Source organism: Barbus barbus, assembly GCF_936440315.1.
Source record: "Barbus barbus genome assembly, chromosome: 5".
Classification (NCBI taxonomy): Eukaryota; Metazoa; Chordata; class Actinopteri; order Cypriniformes; family Cyprinidae; genus Barbus; species Barbus barbus.
The window spans coordinates 17,752,620-17,772,037 of record NC_136733.1 but is presented as its reverse complement, the minus strand read 5'-3'; the positions used below and the strand labels follow the sequence as shown (position 1 = coordinate 17,772,037).

At 36.5% G+C, this 19,418-nt stretch overlaps 2 protein-coding genes across 2 annotated transcripts in view; one reads left to right on the top strand and one right to left on the bottom strand.

The window, feature by feature from the left end:
- LOC306869184 (ceramide synthase-like) overlaps positions 1–17,052 on the top strand; it is a 26,491-nt gene extending 9,439 nt beyond the window's left edge. The window contains exons 2-5 of the mRNA XM_079415827.1: positions 3,753–3,839; positions 9,186–9,405; positions 10,771–10,866; positions 12,385–17,052. Of these exons, the coding sequence (XP_079271953.1) occupies positions 3,753–3,839; positions 9,186–9,405; positions 10,771–10,866; positions 12,385–12,705 (724 nt within the window). The 3' untranslated portion in view covers positions 12,706–17,052. The remainder of the gene's footprint in view (positions 1–3,752; positions 3,840–9,185; positions 9,406–10,770; positions 10,867–12,384) is intronic.
- On the bottom strand, positions 17,037–19,418 carry LOC306869185 (mitochondrial import inner membrane translocase subunit Tim22-like). The gene is made up of 4 exons (XM_079415828.1): positions 19,127–19,418; positions 18,617–18,813; positions 17,619–17,691; positions 17,037–17,511 (listed from the first exon to the last, which is right to left on the bottom strand). The coding sequence occupies exons 1-4, from the start codon at positions 19,383–19,385 to the stop codon at positions 17,435–17,437; spliced, it is 606 nt and encodes a 201-aa protein (XP_079271954.1). The 5' UTR covers positions 19,386–19,418; the 3' UTR covers positions 17,037–17,434.

Here is a 19,418-nt window from a genome sequence, read left to right as displayed (position 1 = left end):
CTGTACCAGAATGACAGGGAGAAAAAAGTATGGAGAAGGCTTGGAACAGCTCATGATCCAGAGCATACAACAACGTCATCTGTGAAACATGGTGGAGCAGTGTGATGGCATGAGCATGCATGGCTTCCAGTGGCACTGGGTTACTGGTGTTTATTGATGATGTGACAGAGGACAGAAGCAGCCGGAAGAATTCTGAAGTGTATAGGGATATATTCTCTGCCCAGATTCAATCAAATGGAGCAAAGCTGATTAGGCGGCGCTTCATAGTAAAAATGGTAAATGGAATTTAAAATGGAAAGAGTGGAATATTCTGCAATGGCAAAGTCAATCTCCTGATCTCAATCCGATTGAGCATGCATTTCACTTGCTGAAGATAAAACAAAAGGCAGAAAGACCCACAAAAAAACAACACCTGAAGTCAGCTGCAGTAAAAGCCTGGCAAAGCATTACAAAGGAGGAAACACAGTCTTTGGTGATGTTCATGAGTTCCAGACACCTGCAAAGGATTCGCAACTAAATATAAAAAAAAAAATTTGAGGGGGGGGGGGGTGTGCTGTGTATAAAAATGGTTGTAATTCCTAAGAAGTTTTATATTTTTGTTCAACCCCTTGAATTAATGCTTAAAGTATGCACTTCAATTTCATCTTGATTGTTTGATTAGTTTTTAATTCAATTCTGGTGACATACAGAGCCAAAATTATTAAAATTGTGTCCGTTTCCAAATATACATGGACCATGTCATGCCAGCCACCCCAAAGCTACACAAAAGAAGTATTTTATTCTCCTCCCTTTTTGCTTTCTTTCTGAGCTCGTTGTAAGCGAAAAACAGAGAGAGAGGGGGATACAAAGAGTGGATTGTGTGAAATGGGTCTTGTGACAGTATTCAGGCAGCAAGGCTCCAAGGATGGAGGGATGTGGGGAGCAAAGTGCTGTGCGTGTGTGTTTGTGGTGGGAAGTGCTTATCTAGTGGCCAACTCAGGCGTAAGCTGTAAGGCCGAGGTCACATGACTGCTGTTGTCATGACGAGCAAGCGTCACCCCTTGTACAATGTTCAGCCGTGCAGTTCACCAGACAGTCAGAGGCTTAGACTGCTCTACACTAAACGTACACTTCATTTCATTCTGCTTTCACAGCCCTAATATGACTCTAATATATTGTGCTTTATAATGACTGCAATATACTTCCAAATATTTTTCATTATAACTCATATATAAATGCTTAGTTGACAAATAACTTTCTAAAAGTAATATGTTACTTTTTTATAAACATCAAGGTGTTGTATTATATTATATTTACATTACATGAGAAAAAATGTCAATAAAATAAAACTTTCATTTAAATTATACAGCATATTAATAAATCAATTTAGTGTCATGATTAGCCGTCAGATCTTATTTATATAGTCTTTATTTCCATTTCTATTTGTAATCAGCAAATGATATGTTTAAGCCACACAAAAGTTTGGAAGAAAAAAAAAAGCTAGTTTTATTCAAAATGAGACAGAAAAATATTTTGCAGTTTTGCTTCTCAGACAGGTAGTTTTCATTTTTTAGTTTATTTAAACAGGACGCACACAAAAACAAGGAACTGGTGAAGAGTAGGATACCATATAGGACCGTAGTATCAGATCACTCATATTTAACCAGCTTATTAATTCCTGTTCACCAGTATAATTTGAGCATCTTCAGAGTATAGACCCAAGAGAAAATATTAACACACCATCAGTCAGCATGGAAAGAGATATCACGTGACCTCTGACTATTATTAATGAATCAAGCTCAAATATTTGCTAGGGTTACTGTCTGTTCAAATGTGCATGTTCGCATAACTACATCAATGAATGGTGACCATTTGGTAAATGAATAGGGATAGTGTCATGTGATGGTAACCCCTTTATGGTTCCTGGGTCATTTTTGTTTTTTTGCATCTGTTTTTTTGTTGTGTGTGGAAAAAAATGTGTAAAGGTTCAGCAGAAAGGAGTTTGGCGTTATCTCAGTTTAGGGTTTGATTGTGGTGGATGTCTTTCAGGCTTGGCTGACTCTAATATTTAGGGTGTATTCACACCAGGAAAGTCCGCTAGTTCACTTGCTTTGGTCCGGACCAAATATAATGCTGATTTGTTTTGTTTGGTGCCGTTCACTTTCACACTGCCCTTTTTGCAAGTGAACCATAAATTGTAAACAAAAGCACACGTGTGTTTAAGGTCATCCATTCATTGGTTCATCCATTAAACCGTACCAGAGTTCGTTTGAAACCGGAACGAGACCACCTCTTCAGCTGGGTCTCTGTACGGTTGTTTGGTCTGCACCTGAGTGTGATTTCCAGTATTCACACCTGCCCAAAAGATCCGATCCAAGGGGGGAAACGAACTTGAGTTCAATTCAGTCAAACCATACAAGACAGGTGTGAATACACCCTTAACCTTATAAAGACGGTAGCTACTCAGAGCACTTGTCGCTTAACTCAGGCACGAATGTCAGATCACAAATGTGACCCTTTCTCTGATGAACAGTCCACGCACACGTCTGTCCACGCACACATTAATATAATTAAAGTACCGTGGCTGTCAGGCTCCAAAATTATAAAAAGTGGTCCATATGATTTGTACAAGTGTGTTGTCATATGATAGGTTTGAGTGAAGTACAGACTTTCATACAACTTTCAGAATCTGCAAAATGTTAATTATTTTACCAAAATAAAAGGAATCATACAAAATGCATGTTATTTAGTACTGACCTGAATAAGATATTTTACATAAAATATTTTTACATATAGTCCACAAGAGAAAATAATAGTTTAATTTATAAAAAATGATTCTGTTCAAAAGTTTACATACACTTGATTCTTAATACTGTGTTGTTACCTGAATGATCCACAGCTGTGTTTTTTTTTGTTTAGTGATAGTTGTTCACGAGTCCCTTGTTTGTCCTGAACAGTTAAATTGCCTGCTGTTCTTCAGAAAAATCCTTCAGGTCCCACAAATTCTTTGGTTTTCCAGCATTTTTGTGTACTTGAACCCTTTCCAACAATGATTTTGAGATCCATCTTTCCACACTGAGGACAACTGAGGGACTCATATGCAACTATTACAGAAGGTTCAAACGCTCACTGATGCACTTTTTGAATTTGAAGATCAGGGTAAATTTAACTTATATGTTTTCCAGAAGACAAATTAAGTATCTTTTGTAGCTTCTGAAGGGAAGTACTAAATGGAGAAAAAAAAAGAAGATGGGCAAAATAAGAAAAATGTACACATTTTCTGTAATAGTTGCATATGAGTCACTCAGTATTAACAACCAAGTGTATATAAACTTTTGAACGGGGTCATTTTTATAAATTCAACTATTATTTTCTCTTGTGGACTACAAGTAAACATCTTTTATGTGAAATATCTTATTCAGGTCAGACATGCATTTTGTATGATCCCTCTTATTTTGGTCAAATAATTGACATTTTGCAGATTCTGCAAGGTGTATGTAAACTTGACTTCAACTGTATACACTGAAATTGTTGAATCTCCACTAACTCTCCTTGACGTGGCATTTAGTTACAGTTTCAAATTATTGTCCAAGTGAATGATATATGCATGAAAGGAACCTTATAAAGGTTATTTTTTAATGGTAAATGTTCTTTTTTACCATTACATGAAAATAAATGATCTCTTATGTTGTTTATAGTTTCTAGGGTGAAAATATGTAAAATAATAAGGTAGGTGGTAACCTGCATTAATTTGTCTTCTCTTTCTCTTGAAGGCTGGTGTCATCCATTCACGCTGTTATGGCCACCACGGCTGGCATCATTGTGGTGTCCTCGTGCAAAGGCAATGTGATTATGGACCGGTAAGTTGGCCAACCCTTGACACACCTTTCACAGTGCACCAATGAGAAGCTTTTCTGCAGCAAAGGATCATATTCTGCATATTTGCAAATAGCCTAGGTATAGAGGTAATGATAATACAGATCCAGATCCATCACAGCTTGGATACTGACTGGCCAACATAGAGTTCCAGTCATGCTAAAAATCGCAGTATAGTGATGAGAAAACACCCGTACATATACACACATATATATATATATATATATATATATATATTAGTGTGTATGATTGTGCCTATAATAGAAATAAGGTGCCTGTCAAACATTAGTATTTATTTCAGCAACCAATTACAATTAAATTCTACACTAACGTTCAAAAGTTTAGGGTTTATAAGATTAATTAACAGTTTTACGCAGCAAGGATGAATTAAATTTATGCAAAAGTGAGTTTTATAATGCTACAAAAGTTTAATTCATCAAAGAATCCTGAAGAAATGTGTCATGGTTTCCACAAAAATATTAGGCAGCACAACTAGTTTCAACACTGATGATAAAAAGAAATGTATAGTGCTGGGCAATCATTAATTATGATTAATCGCATCCAAAATAAAAGTTTTTGTTTATATAATATATATGTGTGCGCTGTGTATATTTATTATGTCTATATAAACACACACAATATATATATTTTGAAAATATTTACATGTGTATATTTATATTAATATAATTTATATTATATAAAAATATTAGGACTGTCAGTTGATTTAAATTTTTAATCTAATTAATTACAGGGTGTTGTGATTAATTAATCTAATTAATCGCAAACTAATTTGGCTGTGAAAATACTCCCAAAAGATAATTTAAAGCTATTATCATGTTAAATGTTTAGCTACAATGGCCTAACCTAGCCTAAAGTATGGAACATAAAAGAAGATAATTTGAGAAACATCTCAGTATTTTTTCTTCATGCACTAGTGACCAAAACAGCTTAGTGTCCAACTGTAGGCTATTCAAATACCTTCTTTTATGTTGTGCAAAAGAAAGTGAGTCATTCAGGTTTGAAACGGCATGAGGGCGAGTAAGTGATGACAAAACATGTTTATTTATTTTTGGTGAACCATCCCTTTAATGTTTTTATTTATTTATTTATTAATAAACTAAGTAATAGGCCTACTCTAAAGAAGAAACTAAAACTACCAGCAGGTGGTGGTAAATGTCTTTTTGAGTCAATTCATTCAAATGGCCGATTCATTCAGGAATTCAGTAAACGGCTCTCTCTTTGAATCATTGGTTCACATGATTCATTCAAAACGTGGATTCATTTAGGAACTACCAAAGTCCCTTTAAAGCAGGCTTTCTCAACCCTGGTCCTCGAGGGCCACTGTCCTGCAAATTTTAGCTCCAACCCCAATCAAACACACCTGAACCAGCTGTTCAGGATTACTAGTAAGCTGGTGAGTTTGATCAAGGTTGGAGCAAAACTCTGCAGGACAGTGGCCCTCTAGGACCAGGGTTGAGAACCCCTGCTTTAAGGCAAGTCATGTCACTCGGCGGCCATCTTTGAAACGCCTCTCAGGCATGCAAGTGCAGCTCCTATCTCTTTGAATGGGGAAACATCAAATTCTCTAAAACTGTTCACCAAGCTTACGATTAAATTTCATATTTGAAAACACCAAGGAAATATGACAACAACTGTATCATAAATAAGTTTATTTTTCAGGCTAGATCAGCAAGTGCGCATGCACAGTCCTAGGTGGGCGTCTCAGAACGCTGACTGTTTCGATAGCAACCCGGGACTTCTTACGGCAGCTGCAGTGACGCACTGACTTTACCGATTAGGGATTGGCTCTTTTCCTCAGAAGGCGGGGCTTCGTTCAATAGTGCGGCCATATTGAGCGTTGCATTTTCCCCATTTAAAACTATACGAGTGACACTTCTTGGGTATTCTTCAGGCTTTGAAACTACTAAACACTGCTGTGTTGCTCGGAGACACAGAACAGTTCTGCTGTGGCTTTTTAGGTAATATTTTCTTTGGAAAAATTGAACAAAACGTGTTTAAAATATAGCACAATAATAACTTCTTATTTACTGAAATGTTGTATAAAATCACATATGCACTCTGTGTGTTCTTCGTGACAAAAACAGCACTCGTGTGATATTGCTCTCCCTGCTCGTATGATATCGCTTATCATATGATATAAATAGGAGACAAAAATTCACCCAGGGGCATTTTTTTGCCCCGATATCTTGAATATTAGGGCATAACTGCATTAATGGAGTTGTTGCCCTGCATCTTATTTGTCAACAGTCAACTGTATGTTAGATGATGTAAGATCTGGGGGCGGGGCCAGTGCGTTAACTGCGTTAAAATATTATAATCGCGTTATTTTTTCATAACTAATTAAGTTAACGCGTTAAACTGACTGCGCTAATAAATATTATGTACACAAAAACTTTTATTTTGGATAATCGTTGCCCAGCACTAATATATAAATATATCTGAAAAATATTAAAATACAATCTTAAATGGTAATAATATTTCCCAGTATTACTGTTTTTACTGTATCAAATAAAAGCAGCCTTGGTGAACGTAAGAGACTTCTCAAAAAAATAAAAAAATCTCACCAATCCCAATTCTGTTCTCATAAATTACGAAAATACAGCATACATTACAAAATAAGAAATCCTCTTGCTCTTAAGCACCACTACAGTACGTCAACAATTTGATCTTCACAATGGTGCAATGCCACTTTAAGAAGACCCATTAGACCTTACCTGCCCATGCCTTTCGTCATCTCAGTGGCCAATCACAACAGCCTTGGGGGTGACAGTGCTTACCTCTGTTTCTATGCCACATCTGCTGACCCCTTTGGCTCCGCCCCCACCTCAAGGACGCCGAGAGGAGGAGATTAGGTACACCGAGTCCCAGGGCAACAGCTGTTATCTTCCTCTCTCTGCCCTTCCCTGGCACTAGAATGACACCTGCAATTTCAGCCTCTGCCACCTGTTCATGTGGGGTGGGGGAAATGTGTGTGTGTGTGTTTGTGGCGTAACAGGGTAATCCACAGAAGGCACTTGCCAGGCAGGCCTAGAGAAAACTCCCAACCTCCCTCTTAATCCCCCAGAGGCTTAATACTTGGCTTGAGCACACGCACAGCCGTGATCCTGAGTGACAAGGAGCATCCAATGACACTGTGAGTGTTAAAGGCATAGTTCACTCAAAAATTACAATTATGTCATCATTTACTCGCTCACATATTTCACAGGATGCCCTAGCTTCTGTTTTTCACACAATGGAAGGTTTAGGGGAATTAGGGGATTTTTGCTATTACCTTTCACTTTAGTTTTATAGAAAAGATCAGTTTGTACATTTTTGCTAGATATCTCTTTATTTTCCTTGCATGAAGTCATATAACAACAAAACAAGATTTTTTTTAATGTTTTTGAATGAAGTGCCTTATGCTCATCAAGGCTGATGAAAAATACAGTAAAAATAGAAATATTGTGAAATATTATTACAAGTTAAAATAATGATTTTCTATTTGAATATCTTTTCAAATGTAATTTATTCCTCCTTCAGCTGATTTTTCAGCTGTCATTACTCCAGTCTTAATCACATGATCCTTCAGAAATCATTCTGATATGCTGATTTGACATTTCTTCTTATTATCAATGTTGAAAATAGTTGTGCTGCTTAATATTTTAGTAGAAACCATGATACATTTTTTTCAGTATTTCATTTGATAAAGTTCAAATAAACTACATGTATTTGAAAAGAGAAATAGAAATCTTTTGCATTTTTTTTTTGATCAGCATCCTTGTTTAATAAAAGTACTAATTTCTTTAAAAACAAAACAAAACCAAAAAAACACAATTGTATTAACCCCAAACTTTTGAATAGTAGTATACATAGGAGAGACATGGGATTAAGATGTGGTGTTAGGCAGAAAGGAAAAGAATACACAAAGTTTCCATAAAAATATAATTTGACTATATTGTGCTGTATATTTTAAGTCTTCTGAAGCTTTAATGCATACTGTTACTTGACAAGTATGTTCACTGATAATAATTGCTCATGGCCAGGGCTTCATGTACTTAGGTTTGTTTGTTTTTTTGCATACGTGAATCTTACATTTACCATATAATTGATGTTTATCCTGTGTGTGGTGTGTATGAACAGTATAGAGATGTTTCAGGTCAGTGTAGCCATAAGCTGTCTTTGTAATTAAACAATTCAGCACTAGTCACAAATGCAAAATCTGTGGATCAGTGTGACTTTGTATTACAAAGTATTATTTTAATATTTTATCAATTTATTGATAGATGTTTAAATATTTTTGCATAATATATCATGCCGTATAGTAAATATGATATAAAATGTAGTATAGACTACTTCTGTAGCCTAGACATTTAAAATTGCTGCTAGCGCATGACATAATGCCAGGTGGTAAGCAAACATTTTTAGCTACACCCTATAAAATACATGTCTGTTAAAGTTGTTTGTTTGTCTACTGCAACCCACACCCAGAAGACTCTTCTAGCTGTAAAATCTATTATAATTATTTTATGTTGCAGTTCTATTTTAATAAAGGACTTTTAATGTAATGTCAAGTCCCACATGAGTTCTTTAGATTTCTTGTTTTTCAGTGGTGTGCTTTACCAAGCTATTAGTCTTTTTGTGCAAATTAAAGAAGGGACCTGAATCATATGAAAGGACCATAATAAACCATATAGAAACACGCTTACAGCTACAACCACTCAGAATATGTCCGTGAACCACAAAGCAATGTGCAACAATATGGCAGAAAATTTAGCACAAAACACTTTTTTTTTTTTTTTTTTTTTTTTTTTTTTAAGAAAATCTAGTTAGCTTACTACTGTTCAAAAGTTTGGGTTCAGTGAGATTTTTAAAATGTTTTTGAAAAGTTTCTTATGTTATCCAAGGCTGCATTTATTTGTTTAGAAATACTGTTAAAAACAAAATATTATGAAATACTATTTCAATTTAAAATAAAGTTTTCTATTTTAATATGTTTTAATTAAATGTATTCCTGTGATGGCATAGCTGAATTAGGTATTTTTGTTAAAAGCAAAATTTTAAGCAGCACAACTGATGAATAGAAAGTCCAAAACAACAGCTTTTCTTTGAAATAGAAATCTTTTGTATCAGTGTAAATGTCACAATCAGTACTAACTCAGTTTAATCCATCCTTGCTGAATAAAAGAGACAAAATTCTGACCCTAAACGTTTGAATTGTTAACTTCTATTTTTTTAAATATAAAAGGTTGTTTTTTTACAAGATAAAAAAAACTGTCTGAAATCACTCCACACATGATTTGTTCACCTGTTCTGTTCGTCTTCTGTTCCAGACACTGGCTGGCCACCTATTTTGTCATTTGGTATGGCGCTGCCTACATGTCATATGACATCTTCGCCATGTACCTCAGCCATTACTATCGCTTCCGGGTCAAAGGTCACAAGGACTATAAAAGCCACTCTCTACGAACCGTCAACTCATTTGTGAGGAAAGAGTTCCTGCTGGTCCTCCATCACATTGCACTACTCACCATCCTACTGCCTGTGACTCTGGTGAGAGAGAGAAAAATAGAGAGGACAGATATATAGGATGAGTGATATGACAGCCAATAATATGATTGGAGAGAGTAATGGGTCTTCTCAAATAACCACCTCCACCTATAGCAAGTGATAGGGAATGTAAAAAGGGGGATGCAGTGCTTTTGTGTCTGTTAAGTACCTGATACGTGAGAAACAATTACCTTAATAGCAGCTGTTACACTGCCAGAGAACATGCAGTGAGACACACACACACACACTGGTGGAAACCTGGTCTTTTGTTTGGTGTCTGTGGGCTGTCAGTGGTGATAGGAGATCACTTTACCCACGCTTCCATTATTCACACACAGCTACTACTCCGATACCACCTCACACACACGCTGCTTTGTACTCCTGTTCCATAAAATGACCCATGAAACATAAAGTCACAAACACAGACAAACAGATTTTGATATGTGTGGTAATAACACAAAGAAAGACGAAGCCCCAGACCACCACAACAAAACATCTGGCTGTCCTGCGAGTTATACAAGATATATAACATTTCACACATTTTTGAAATGTACATTAGTGAATACATTACACTACAGTTATGTTTAATAGGGTATTTTACATGGGAAAAGAGTATAAATAGAGAAATAAAGTATAGATAAATATTAAAGAAGCTATAGACTCAGTTTGCAAATCCCCCCAAACAGTGTGGTTTAGATTACACTGCAGGTTAGCTGGAAGGGTTCAGATGGCTGTTCTGACTGGTCGTTCTTATCTTGTGTTACATTTATACACACCTTCGATCCACCATATCCACCGCTGTGTATCATATCACATATATGTGGATCATTCACAAAACTAGTAATTCCTATACATCACCTGGGTCTGTAAGAACACCATTCAGTACATCTTGTCTAGTGTAATTTTCTTTGTTTGCTCACGAGGGTCTGTTTCACTTGTTTGTCTTTTAATTTAGTATTGCCTATACTTTGCAACTTTATTGTAGCCTGATTTGAACTGTTTGAATGACTTCAACCTAAGATGATTAGAAGAACTCTGACAAGGAGGTGTGAGTTGTGATGTATAGTGGCAGGTTTTCACTTGGACTGTAAATATTTTCATTGACAATGATTCATTTAGATTACAATTCTTTATTATTAAGTGTAATGGTTTTTTGATTAAATCTAAAATATGATAATTTATTTAGATTTGCATATATATAGGTGAAAAAAAATTGGGTTTATTGTTGTAATTCTCAGTTTTTCAATTCCATAATCTGTTTATTCCATATGGATTGCATATTTACATCCTTGTTGTTCACACTGGTGGAATGCGTGCGCGCATGTTTGAGCTGACTGTGACTTTTTTTGCTCTCTTTGTGTACATCAGTTCTTCAGGAAGGACCAGGGTGATTACTTCATTGGCTGTCTCTTCCTCACAGAGCTCAGCACTCCTTTTGTTTCACTGGGCAAAATCCTCATTCAGGTAACACATGAGTGTTTATTTTTCTCAGCAGTCCTTCATAGTGCTGTTCCTGCCAGCTTGACAGAGGAGCTGCTAGTCAACACTTTTCGTGTTTCCTTCAGTCAAGATAAATGCGTGTTAAGTACAGAGATGGAGAAGTACCGTCAGAGTACCAAACAGTACAAGCATTCACTCAGTGTTCCTGCTTTAAAATGAAAATCTATTGCTAATACTTGCTTAAGTTTCTGCTGTTGTTTTTCCACCAAAAATGGTCACATCTTGGATAACAATCCTGGAACATTTTGTTTGGAGAAAGTGTTAATAATAATTAATAATTTGACATTTTTTTCTTATATAGCAACCTGGAACATTGAAAAATGTAAATGTAAAATGTTTTTTTCAGGACTGTACAACAATTTTTAATAGAAAACCTTTGTAAGATTGTAATTTATTTACTGTCACTCGCTGAATAAAAAAAAAAATACCCCAATGGCAGATAGATGGATAAAAATGTCCCTGCTAGATGGAGCATTCTCTTTGCACATGTATTTTCCATTCTCTGTAGTTTTCCAAATAACACTTTTTGTGCTGATTCTTGGTTTCTGCTTATTGGGAGTGATTAAGTAAAATTGCTTTCAGACATCTTACATTCTTTCACATGCCCCCCTTTGGTAGTCATGGGTATTGCATATTAAAGCAGTCCCAGCATCTCTAGTTGTGACAAAATATCTGCATGAAGTCTGGTCCACTTTGCAGTTGTTGTTTTTTTCTGACAAAGAACTGCTAAGCAGGATGAGACTGACATGTGAAGGAATCAATCACAATTTTAATCACATTTTTATTTGTTGAGAAATGCTTTGAAGGCCTTGAACACAAAATTGAAAATTTTATCATCATTTACTCACCCTTTGTTGTTCCAAACCTGTATGACTTTGGGTGATCCTTGAAACACAAATCAAAATATTTTTTAATGACCCCTGAGAGGTTTCTCTCCCTCCATAAAACTGAGTAACCAAAACTGAGAAGATCCAAAAAGGTTATAAAGGCGTCGTAAAATGAAACCATGTGTTTTGAGTAGTCTTGTGAAGAGATATGATTGCTTTATATGATGAACAGATTTAATTTAGTCTTTTATTCACATTTAAACATTGATCAATGCACACACATTCACATAGCACATTTGCATATGCAATTACATACGTGATGCACTCCCTGTATATTAAAATTTAAATAAAAGCCTAAAGTGATTTTCATATAGAGCGATTGTATGTCTTCACGAGACTTGCATTAAACTGCTTGATTCATATGGATTTGTTTTATGATGCCTTTATGACTTTTGGATCTTCATTCATTCGGTTAGCTGGACTTTGAATGGAGGAACAGAAAGATATCCTAATTTGTGTTTCAACCAATGTCTTATGGATTTGGAACAAAATGGCTATGGGAAACCTCTTTAATATTACCCCCGTTTTGCCCCCATTTTCTAATCTTCCTTTCCTCTTCCTCTCATTCTTCTGTGTTGACTGTCTCTTCCTGTAGCTGGGGATGCAGGACTGCTGGCTGCACAAGGTTAATGGTGGCATGGTGCTGCTGAGTTTCTTCATGTGCCGCATTGCACTCTTCCCCTACATGTACTGGGCCTACGGCTCCCACTATGGCATCCCGCTCTACAGTGTTCCCTTTCATCTCCCGCTCTCTACCAACCTGGGCAACCTCTGCATCCTGTCACCACAGGTCTACTGGTTCATCCTCCTCTGCCGTAAAGGCTACCGACTCTACAAGCGGCAGCAGGATGTGCAAAACCAGGCCTCTCCGCTGTCCTCGCCCGAGCCGGTCTCAGATATCTCCAAGGCTGATTAGTGAAGGTCTGTCTTTATCTAGAACAAACAATCAACAGACATCACAGCTGAAGGCTACGGCACTGCATCTGCTACTGTTACAGTACAATCAAGATTTCATATTAGAAATACCCTTATTACTCCTCTTCACTTTACTCCATTCCACGTGCACACTCACATTTACACACTCGCCCGTTAAAACGGCACTTCACTGGATTTACTACAGTGACTTCTAAGGAGCATCTTCTAGGTCAGTTATTTTCCTTCTCTGATTGGAGTATCAGTTACAGTTTGGACTGGTGTCTTTGAATGTCATTGGAATTATCAGTTACTTTTTTGTTATTTTTGGTTTTGTCCCATATGAAATGCTGACATATAAAAATACACTGGTTTAAACTAGGGAATTTATTATGCGAGTGGTACGACCGTCATGATAAATTCATTGAATTAAACCCTCAGCATTTCAGATCACATCCCACTCGGCGCAAAGCTCCCATCACGTGGTAAGCATTTCCATGGCTGCAGTGCTGCTGTTCTTGTTTACAGCTCATTAGAGTTCTGTGAATGTGTTTGCACACACACTGCCCTGCTGTGACTGTTTACACTTCTCTACCACACACCGCCCTTTACGCTCTGGAGGCTGCTAATGAATACTGCTTCACTTCTGTGGGCCTTTTGAGCATCTGAAGTCCTCCCATTCACATGGGGGCAGTAGAGAGTCGGTCCTTATGTTTACATGGCATAGACAAGACTCGAGTCTATAGGGGGATGAGGTCTTTGCAGAATACAAAGAACAAGCACATAACGCTTGGCATATCTTTTAGGCCACATAATGCCCGAGGGCATCTCCAGGCAGTAGTCAAAGCAATAACATGGGACTTCAAGGCAAGGGATTGTGGGTAGTTGAAGAGCCCATGTGAACACATGGGTAAGGATAGAAAAGCTGCATGACAGCCTACTCTGAAAACTGATCTAATGGATGTAATACTGAGTTTCTATAGTCTTGAGAAGAAGGAAAATATCAGGCAATTTTACATCTGAGATTTTCATTTGTGGAAAAGTCAACAGAAGTCTTTACAATTCATAATTTATGTAGTCAGTATCATTTCCGTTGCTCTTCGGCTGAATATTTTTTGGCTAGACACCACTTTTCATGATTGGTGTCTACTTAATTTCTAGAAAATGTTATCTAGAAAAGTCGCTTTGAAAGATTTGGGAACCCTGGTAATTGTGTTTTTGAGTGTGAAGTGTGAATTGAATTTTTATCTTCCTATTAACTGAGCCTACAGTTTGAGTTGTAAATAAATTATATTTAATTCTACATTGATGAATATTGCAGTATAAAGGGGTGATTTGCTGTTGCCTAGGGTCATTTTAGGGATAATCTGGTTTATAAGCGCTTGTGTAAGTGTAGGCTTAGCAAGGAACTCAGAAGCCTTTGTTTCAGGGCTTTTAACACAACCTGCATCATCTTTCATAATACATTTAGTGAATCCTGGATGCCATATGAATGCATCTTAGGAGGGTTTTTTTTTATCAGCGACTTCTAGATTCCATTAAGCTTTCAGAAGTGCAGAACTGTGAGATTAAAATGTTGCCCAGTACGTACCCATGCACTCTTATTTAGTGTTTCCAAGACAAACTGGACCTAAAGGTTGCCTTTAGCAAGTGTGTGTGTGTGAGAGACAGACAGCGAGAAGACTTATATAAGAGTGTGTAAAAGCTTCCAGCTCACTCTCTAGGAGGTTGAACAGGGTCTTTACTGGACTGAAAGAGAGAGGATGTGTTTTGCTCTCCCTTTCCAAAGCTTTAGTACTTTTCAAAACTAACTATGCAGTCTTTCAAGCTGCTGCTTCTTGGCAACACTATGCTTTCCTTAGTTTTGTTGATGCATTTGGCAGATGAGTTGGCCATATTAATCATGATGCATGTTTTTCTTTTGTAGTGTATTGTGTTGATGCTTTTCATTGCTTACTGATGTCTGTTACAGTACATTTTTCTAGAACCAACATTCTTTTCTTTTGCTCTCTAATTTTTCACTCTATGATTTAGAGGTTTGGCTGCTTATCATGATCATAATCTAATAAATACACTGTATGGCCGAAAGCATGTAGACACCCAAAAGGGGTTTGCCATTCCTTTGCTGCTATAACATCTTACATTCTTACCAAACTGTCGCACAAAGTTGGATTCGTTTAAATGTGAATTGAATTAAGGGGTCTACCATTAATATTATACATTGAGGTTCACAAACTTTTGGCCGTGTAGTGTAAATCCATTATGTATGAACGGGTTTATAACCAGAAATGACATAACCATAAATCATTCAATTTAGGCTTATTTATGCCATGCTTGAACTTGTAGTATAGTCTGTTATGCTGATAATCCATATTTTTTTGGAAAAAATAATAGAAGTTTAGTGTCTTCAAGGCCTCCTCTCTCAGCTCAGGGTTTGATAAAGATGTTATCATTTATCAATTGTTATTTAGAGGTGAAAGATGAGACTGTGATTAACAAAAAGACACAATATTTCTAATTGAAAATACCTACAACACTTTTAGGTTTGGTAGACCAAAGATTATTTTAGGCACTTTTTACAGACAAGTAACGTAGTGAAACTGTCATTGCCTTTCCCTTGCTTGCCATCCACAGAGGCTCAGATCTCTACTGGACTGGAATTTTTCTCACTGGAATATTTGGCTTAGTTTATTTAGTTATTTTACTGAAAATTACAAACTGGGTGTATCTGATGAAAACATGTCTAGATCATATTTCACCCACAAAAACAGTAACAAATAGAGTCATTAAGCCAGTTTTCTTTCAAAAGTCAGCTTTAAGAAAGTGTGAGATTTTCTTCAGTGGTAATAAGAAATGAATGCTTAATTGCCATAAAAATAGTCTCAAGCTAAAAAGGCTTAATGGTCATGAAATGGAGTTCATTCTCTTAAATATTAAGTACATGACCGGCATGTTTTTATCAGATTTTGTGAGGACAGAAGTGGAGGAATAAGAGGTGTAGATGTTCAGAATTTGTATCAGCTTGCTCTGATTTTTAATACATATCAGAACTAGACTAGGCTGGTTTGATGGGTGCTTTGTTTGGAGCTATATAGTTTACTGTAAATGGTTGCAACAGCAATGGATGAAGGCAAATATATGCAGATAACTGGAAAAGTCTGTGGATAGAAAATCAAGCTATAATAAATATTATTAAATATATAAAAGCTGTTTTACTCCAAATGATGTGTTGTCTGGAATATCGTAAATACAGTGCCTTGTATTAAAGTTGTGTGATATTGATACAAGCTCAATGCATAGGAGCCCTGGGCAGGTGGTGTTTTAGGTTGTGACCATCTCTGCTCACTTTTTTTTTTTTTTTTGTTATTTTAATTTTCAAAGTTCATTACTCAACTAAGAAAAACACCTGTATCACACTGTAATGTACACTTTAATTCTTTGTTAGTAGGTTTGATTTCTATGTATAATTTGAATAAATTGTTACAGCTAACTTTGTCTGTTAAACATGCTTCTAAGTCTTAAAATAATTTTTAAATTAAGTTCTGTTTGCTTGCTATATTGTCTTTCTGTTTGCATTCGTTAAACTACTTTAAAGGAAATCCAAACTCTAAAGGTCTATAATGTTACCCAGTTTTCTGAACGGCATCCATTCCTCATGAAATTAGACAATGTGGGCTTCATTATAAGGCCAGTTCAAATCCAAGTTACACATCTGCTGTTTAATTTTTTGCATGGATTTAAAAGCATTTCATCAGTGAATTCCAACTAATTCCTTGGTTGCATCTCCAAACTCAGTTCAGCATTATTTACTCTTGTTCAGAGGCCAGTGGGAAAGGAAACTTTTCAGAGAACTGGGAAGTAGCCAGGAGCGTGTTTGCATTATCTGTTTCCTGGTGAGGAAAACACACTTCCTTGCTATGTCAGCTTGACCTCAAAGCATGATTTCATTCTGATTTCCTAATGCACAACCTTTAGCACTCCCTGCCTCTTATTTTTGATAACATTTTTGATTTTCACATATATATATTGTATCAGATGTCATAAATATTTAGGTTTCTGTTTGTTTGTAGGATGACATTTTAAGAACTCTCCTTTTAGAAAGGGGTTACAGAGTGAAACTAATATAAACACTTGATTGAGCTTATTTTCTGGAAACTTGTAAATCCAAACCCCACTTTGAAAGAAAATAAATCTGATTTGGTGAATTATTTTAAACTGAGCAGCCTTTGTTTACTAAGAAGCTGTGTGTTAGTATTTCATTTGAACACTACTCGGCTACATAACATAATATAGGCAACAAGTGTGTACAAATAATGAAGATTTCATACCCCTATCCTACTTGATACCACTCTTTATTATTTCTTTCACAGACAAGGTATACCACTGTACATTTTATCTTATTTTGCTCAGTGCAACAACCAGCACAAAGCATATCATTTTAGGTCCAATTATGTACAAATATCATCCCAGGAGGTTTTTAGGTGATGTGCATCATCAGATGGTCTGACAGAGAACAATCAAGACATCCCTCAGCGAAAATAAAAAAGAACAAAAAAAAAAAACAATGCTTGAGTTTATTGTCCTATTTGTCCACTCCACTCTCTTCTGGGGGGCTGGAACGCCTCTTGATTGCTGGGACAGTAGAAGATTGCAGAATGTTCCCTGTGATAATGTCTTCCATTATACTGTTAGGAACTCACAACAGAACACGGTCACAGTCCTGAAACTGCTGTTCATCTGAGATAGTATTCAATGGCAGCCGAGAACGCAGCAAAACCTCCACAGCCCAGAACTCCAGCTTTAAGACCAGCTAATGAAGACAGAAACAGCTTATTCATATAGTCCAGATAATAATATAACATTACCACACATCTAAATCCTTTCTGGTCTTTAAACTCAAGTTGAAAAATGACTTGCCTCTGAATCCAATAGCACCTCCTGTAACACAGCCACTATACACTGCATTTTTCCAGTCAGATTTCCCACGATGCTAGAAAAGAGAAATAAAACCATTCTTCAGATGGAGGATCAGAACTGAAAAATTTGCCACAGAAAAATCTTTGCAAAACATCCTATAAAGAATGGATGAGTAGAAAGACTGTGCAAATGCAGAACCACTAGATGGAGCCATTAAACCATATTAAACTCAATGACACTGGCAAAAGATGAGTAGTAAATTTAATTGTTTTAATTTTAATAAGTCGAACATTGTGCTTTAAACAGTTATACTATAGTATTTCATTCAGTCTACGTCCGTATATAAAATATGACTAGACTAAACACTGTGGCTGCTTCTCAATCAAATCAATGTTTCCTCGCTCCTCCATTCTCCAGCTCATGACCCAGGTATTTAAAAAAATCTAAATTCTCTAATTGCACTGTGAGGAACAAGGATTGAGGAAGCTTCCAGAGGAACTATAAATCAGCATATACAGGTAGAGATGTTTCCCATCAAAACACCTGATGTGCATATAAACTGTCTTTCATATAAACTTCCCTTCTATCATTGACACAATAATTATATTTGAACTCTGCAGTTTAAATAAACCATACAGCTCACATATTTCAAAAGGGCATCCATATTTGTAATGAATTTCACTTGAGTGCAGCTGATGAAGCTTTGAAGTGATGCTTGAGTGATCAAGAATATTCCAATATACAAATTCCATCCTAAGATGAAAGGAAATGAGGATACACAAATAAGAAATGAGAGGCATCCTGTAAAACAATAATCAATGGTAATTTAAATATGCATTGCGCTGTGGGAAGTAAAGTTTGATCAGCTATCCTCTACATACATAAAATAATTACACACAACATAGATTTACATTTACGAAAACAATTTGTGCTTATTTGACAAGAGGAAAAATTGGTGACAGGTGATCAACAGACAAAATAAGACAAAAGGCACTTACTGATTCTATGAGACACTCGGTGCATGAAAACATTGCACCCACAATAGCAAAGTTTTTAGCATATGACATTCCTCTCTGCCCCATGTCTCTGAGCACTTCTCTTGCTGTGGGGGTCCTTAGGGGGTCTTTGGGATCAAGCCCAACGTTGGAGTCAATACCGGCTGTGAAGACACCAAAAGCACCTCCCAACACAATCCCTGCAGGAGAGAGAAATACTGCATTAGAGCTGATGGTTATGAATTATATACACATTGATCATGGTAATATCTCCTCGTTACAAAACCAGCCCACACATGAATTATTAACAAATATTGTTGTGTATTATATGGTTTTGCATTACTCAATATTTTAGTATTAACTAGGATGTCTAATACTTGAATCTACTGTGTTCACTGATGAACTGTCAGACATGACAACACAGATTTGATCTGGTAACTTTACAACGAGTGTAGACTGTTTTAATGCATATGGCATGTAAACATATTAAATGACTGCTTGTCAGTGAATTACCTCCGACACATGCAATGAGTGATTTAAACGCGCAGCTCTCCATTCCCCTCTCGATCATCTTCTGCTCCTCTGTTTTCTGAGGACTCGGTAAAACACCCATAACAGTCGGATTCAGGTCTTTAATTGGCCTTTTGTCACCGATAAGGTGATCCAGAATAAGACTATACTGTAGTGGAACATTTTCCATAGCTGAAACAGTTGCCGACTGACCCGTAGTAACTGATATTGAAGCATCCGTGCTCTTTGCGGGCGCAGCCATGTTGAAAGCGTGTGGTTTAATGTCACACAGACG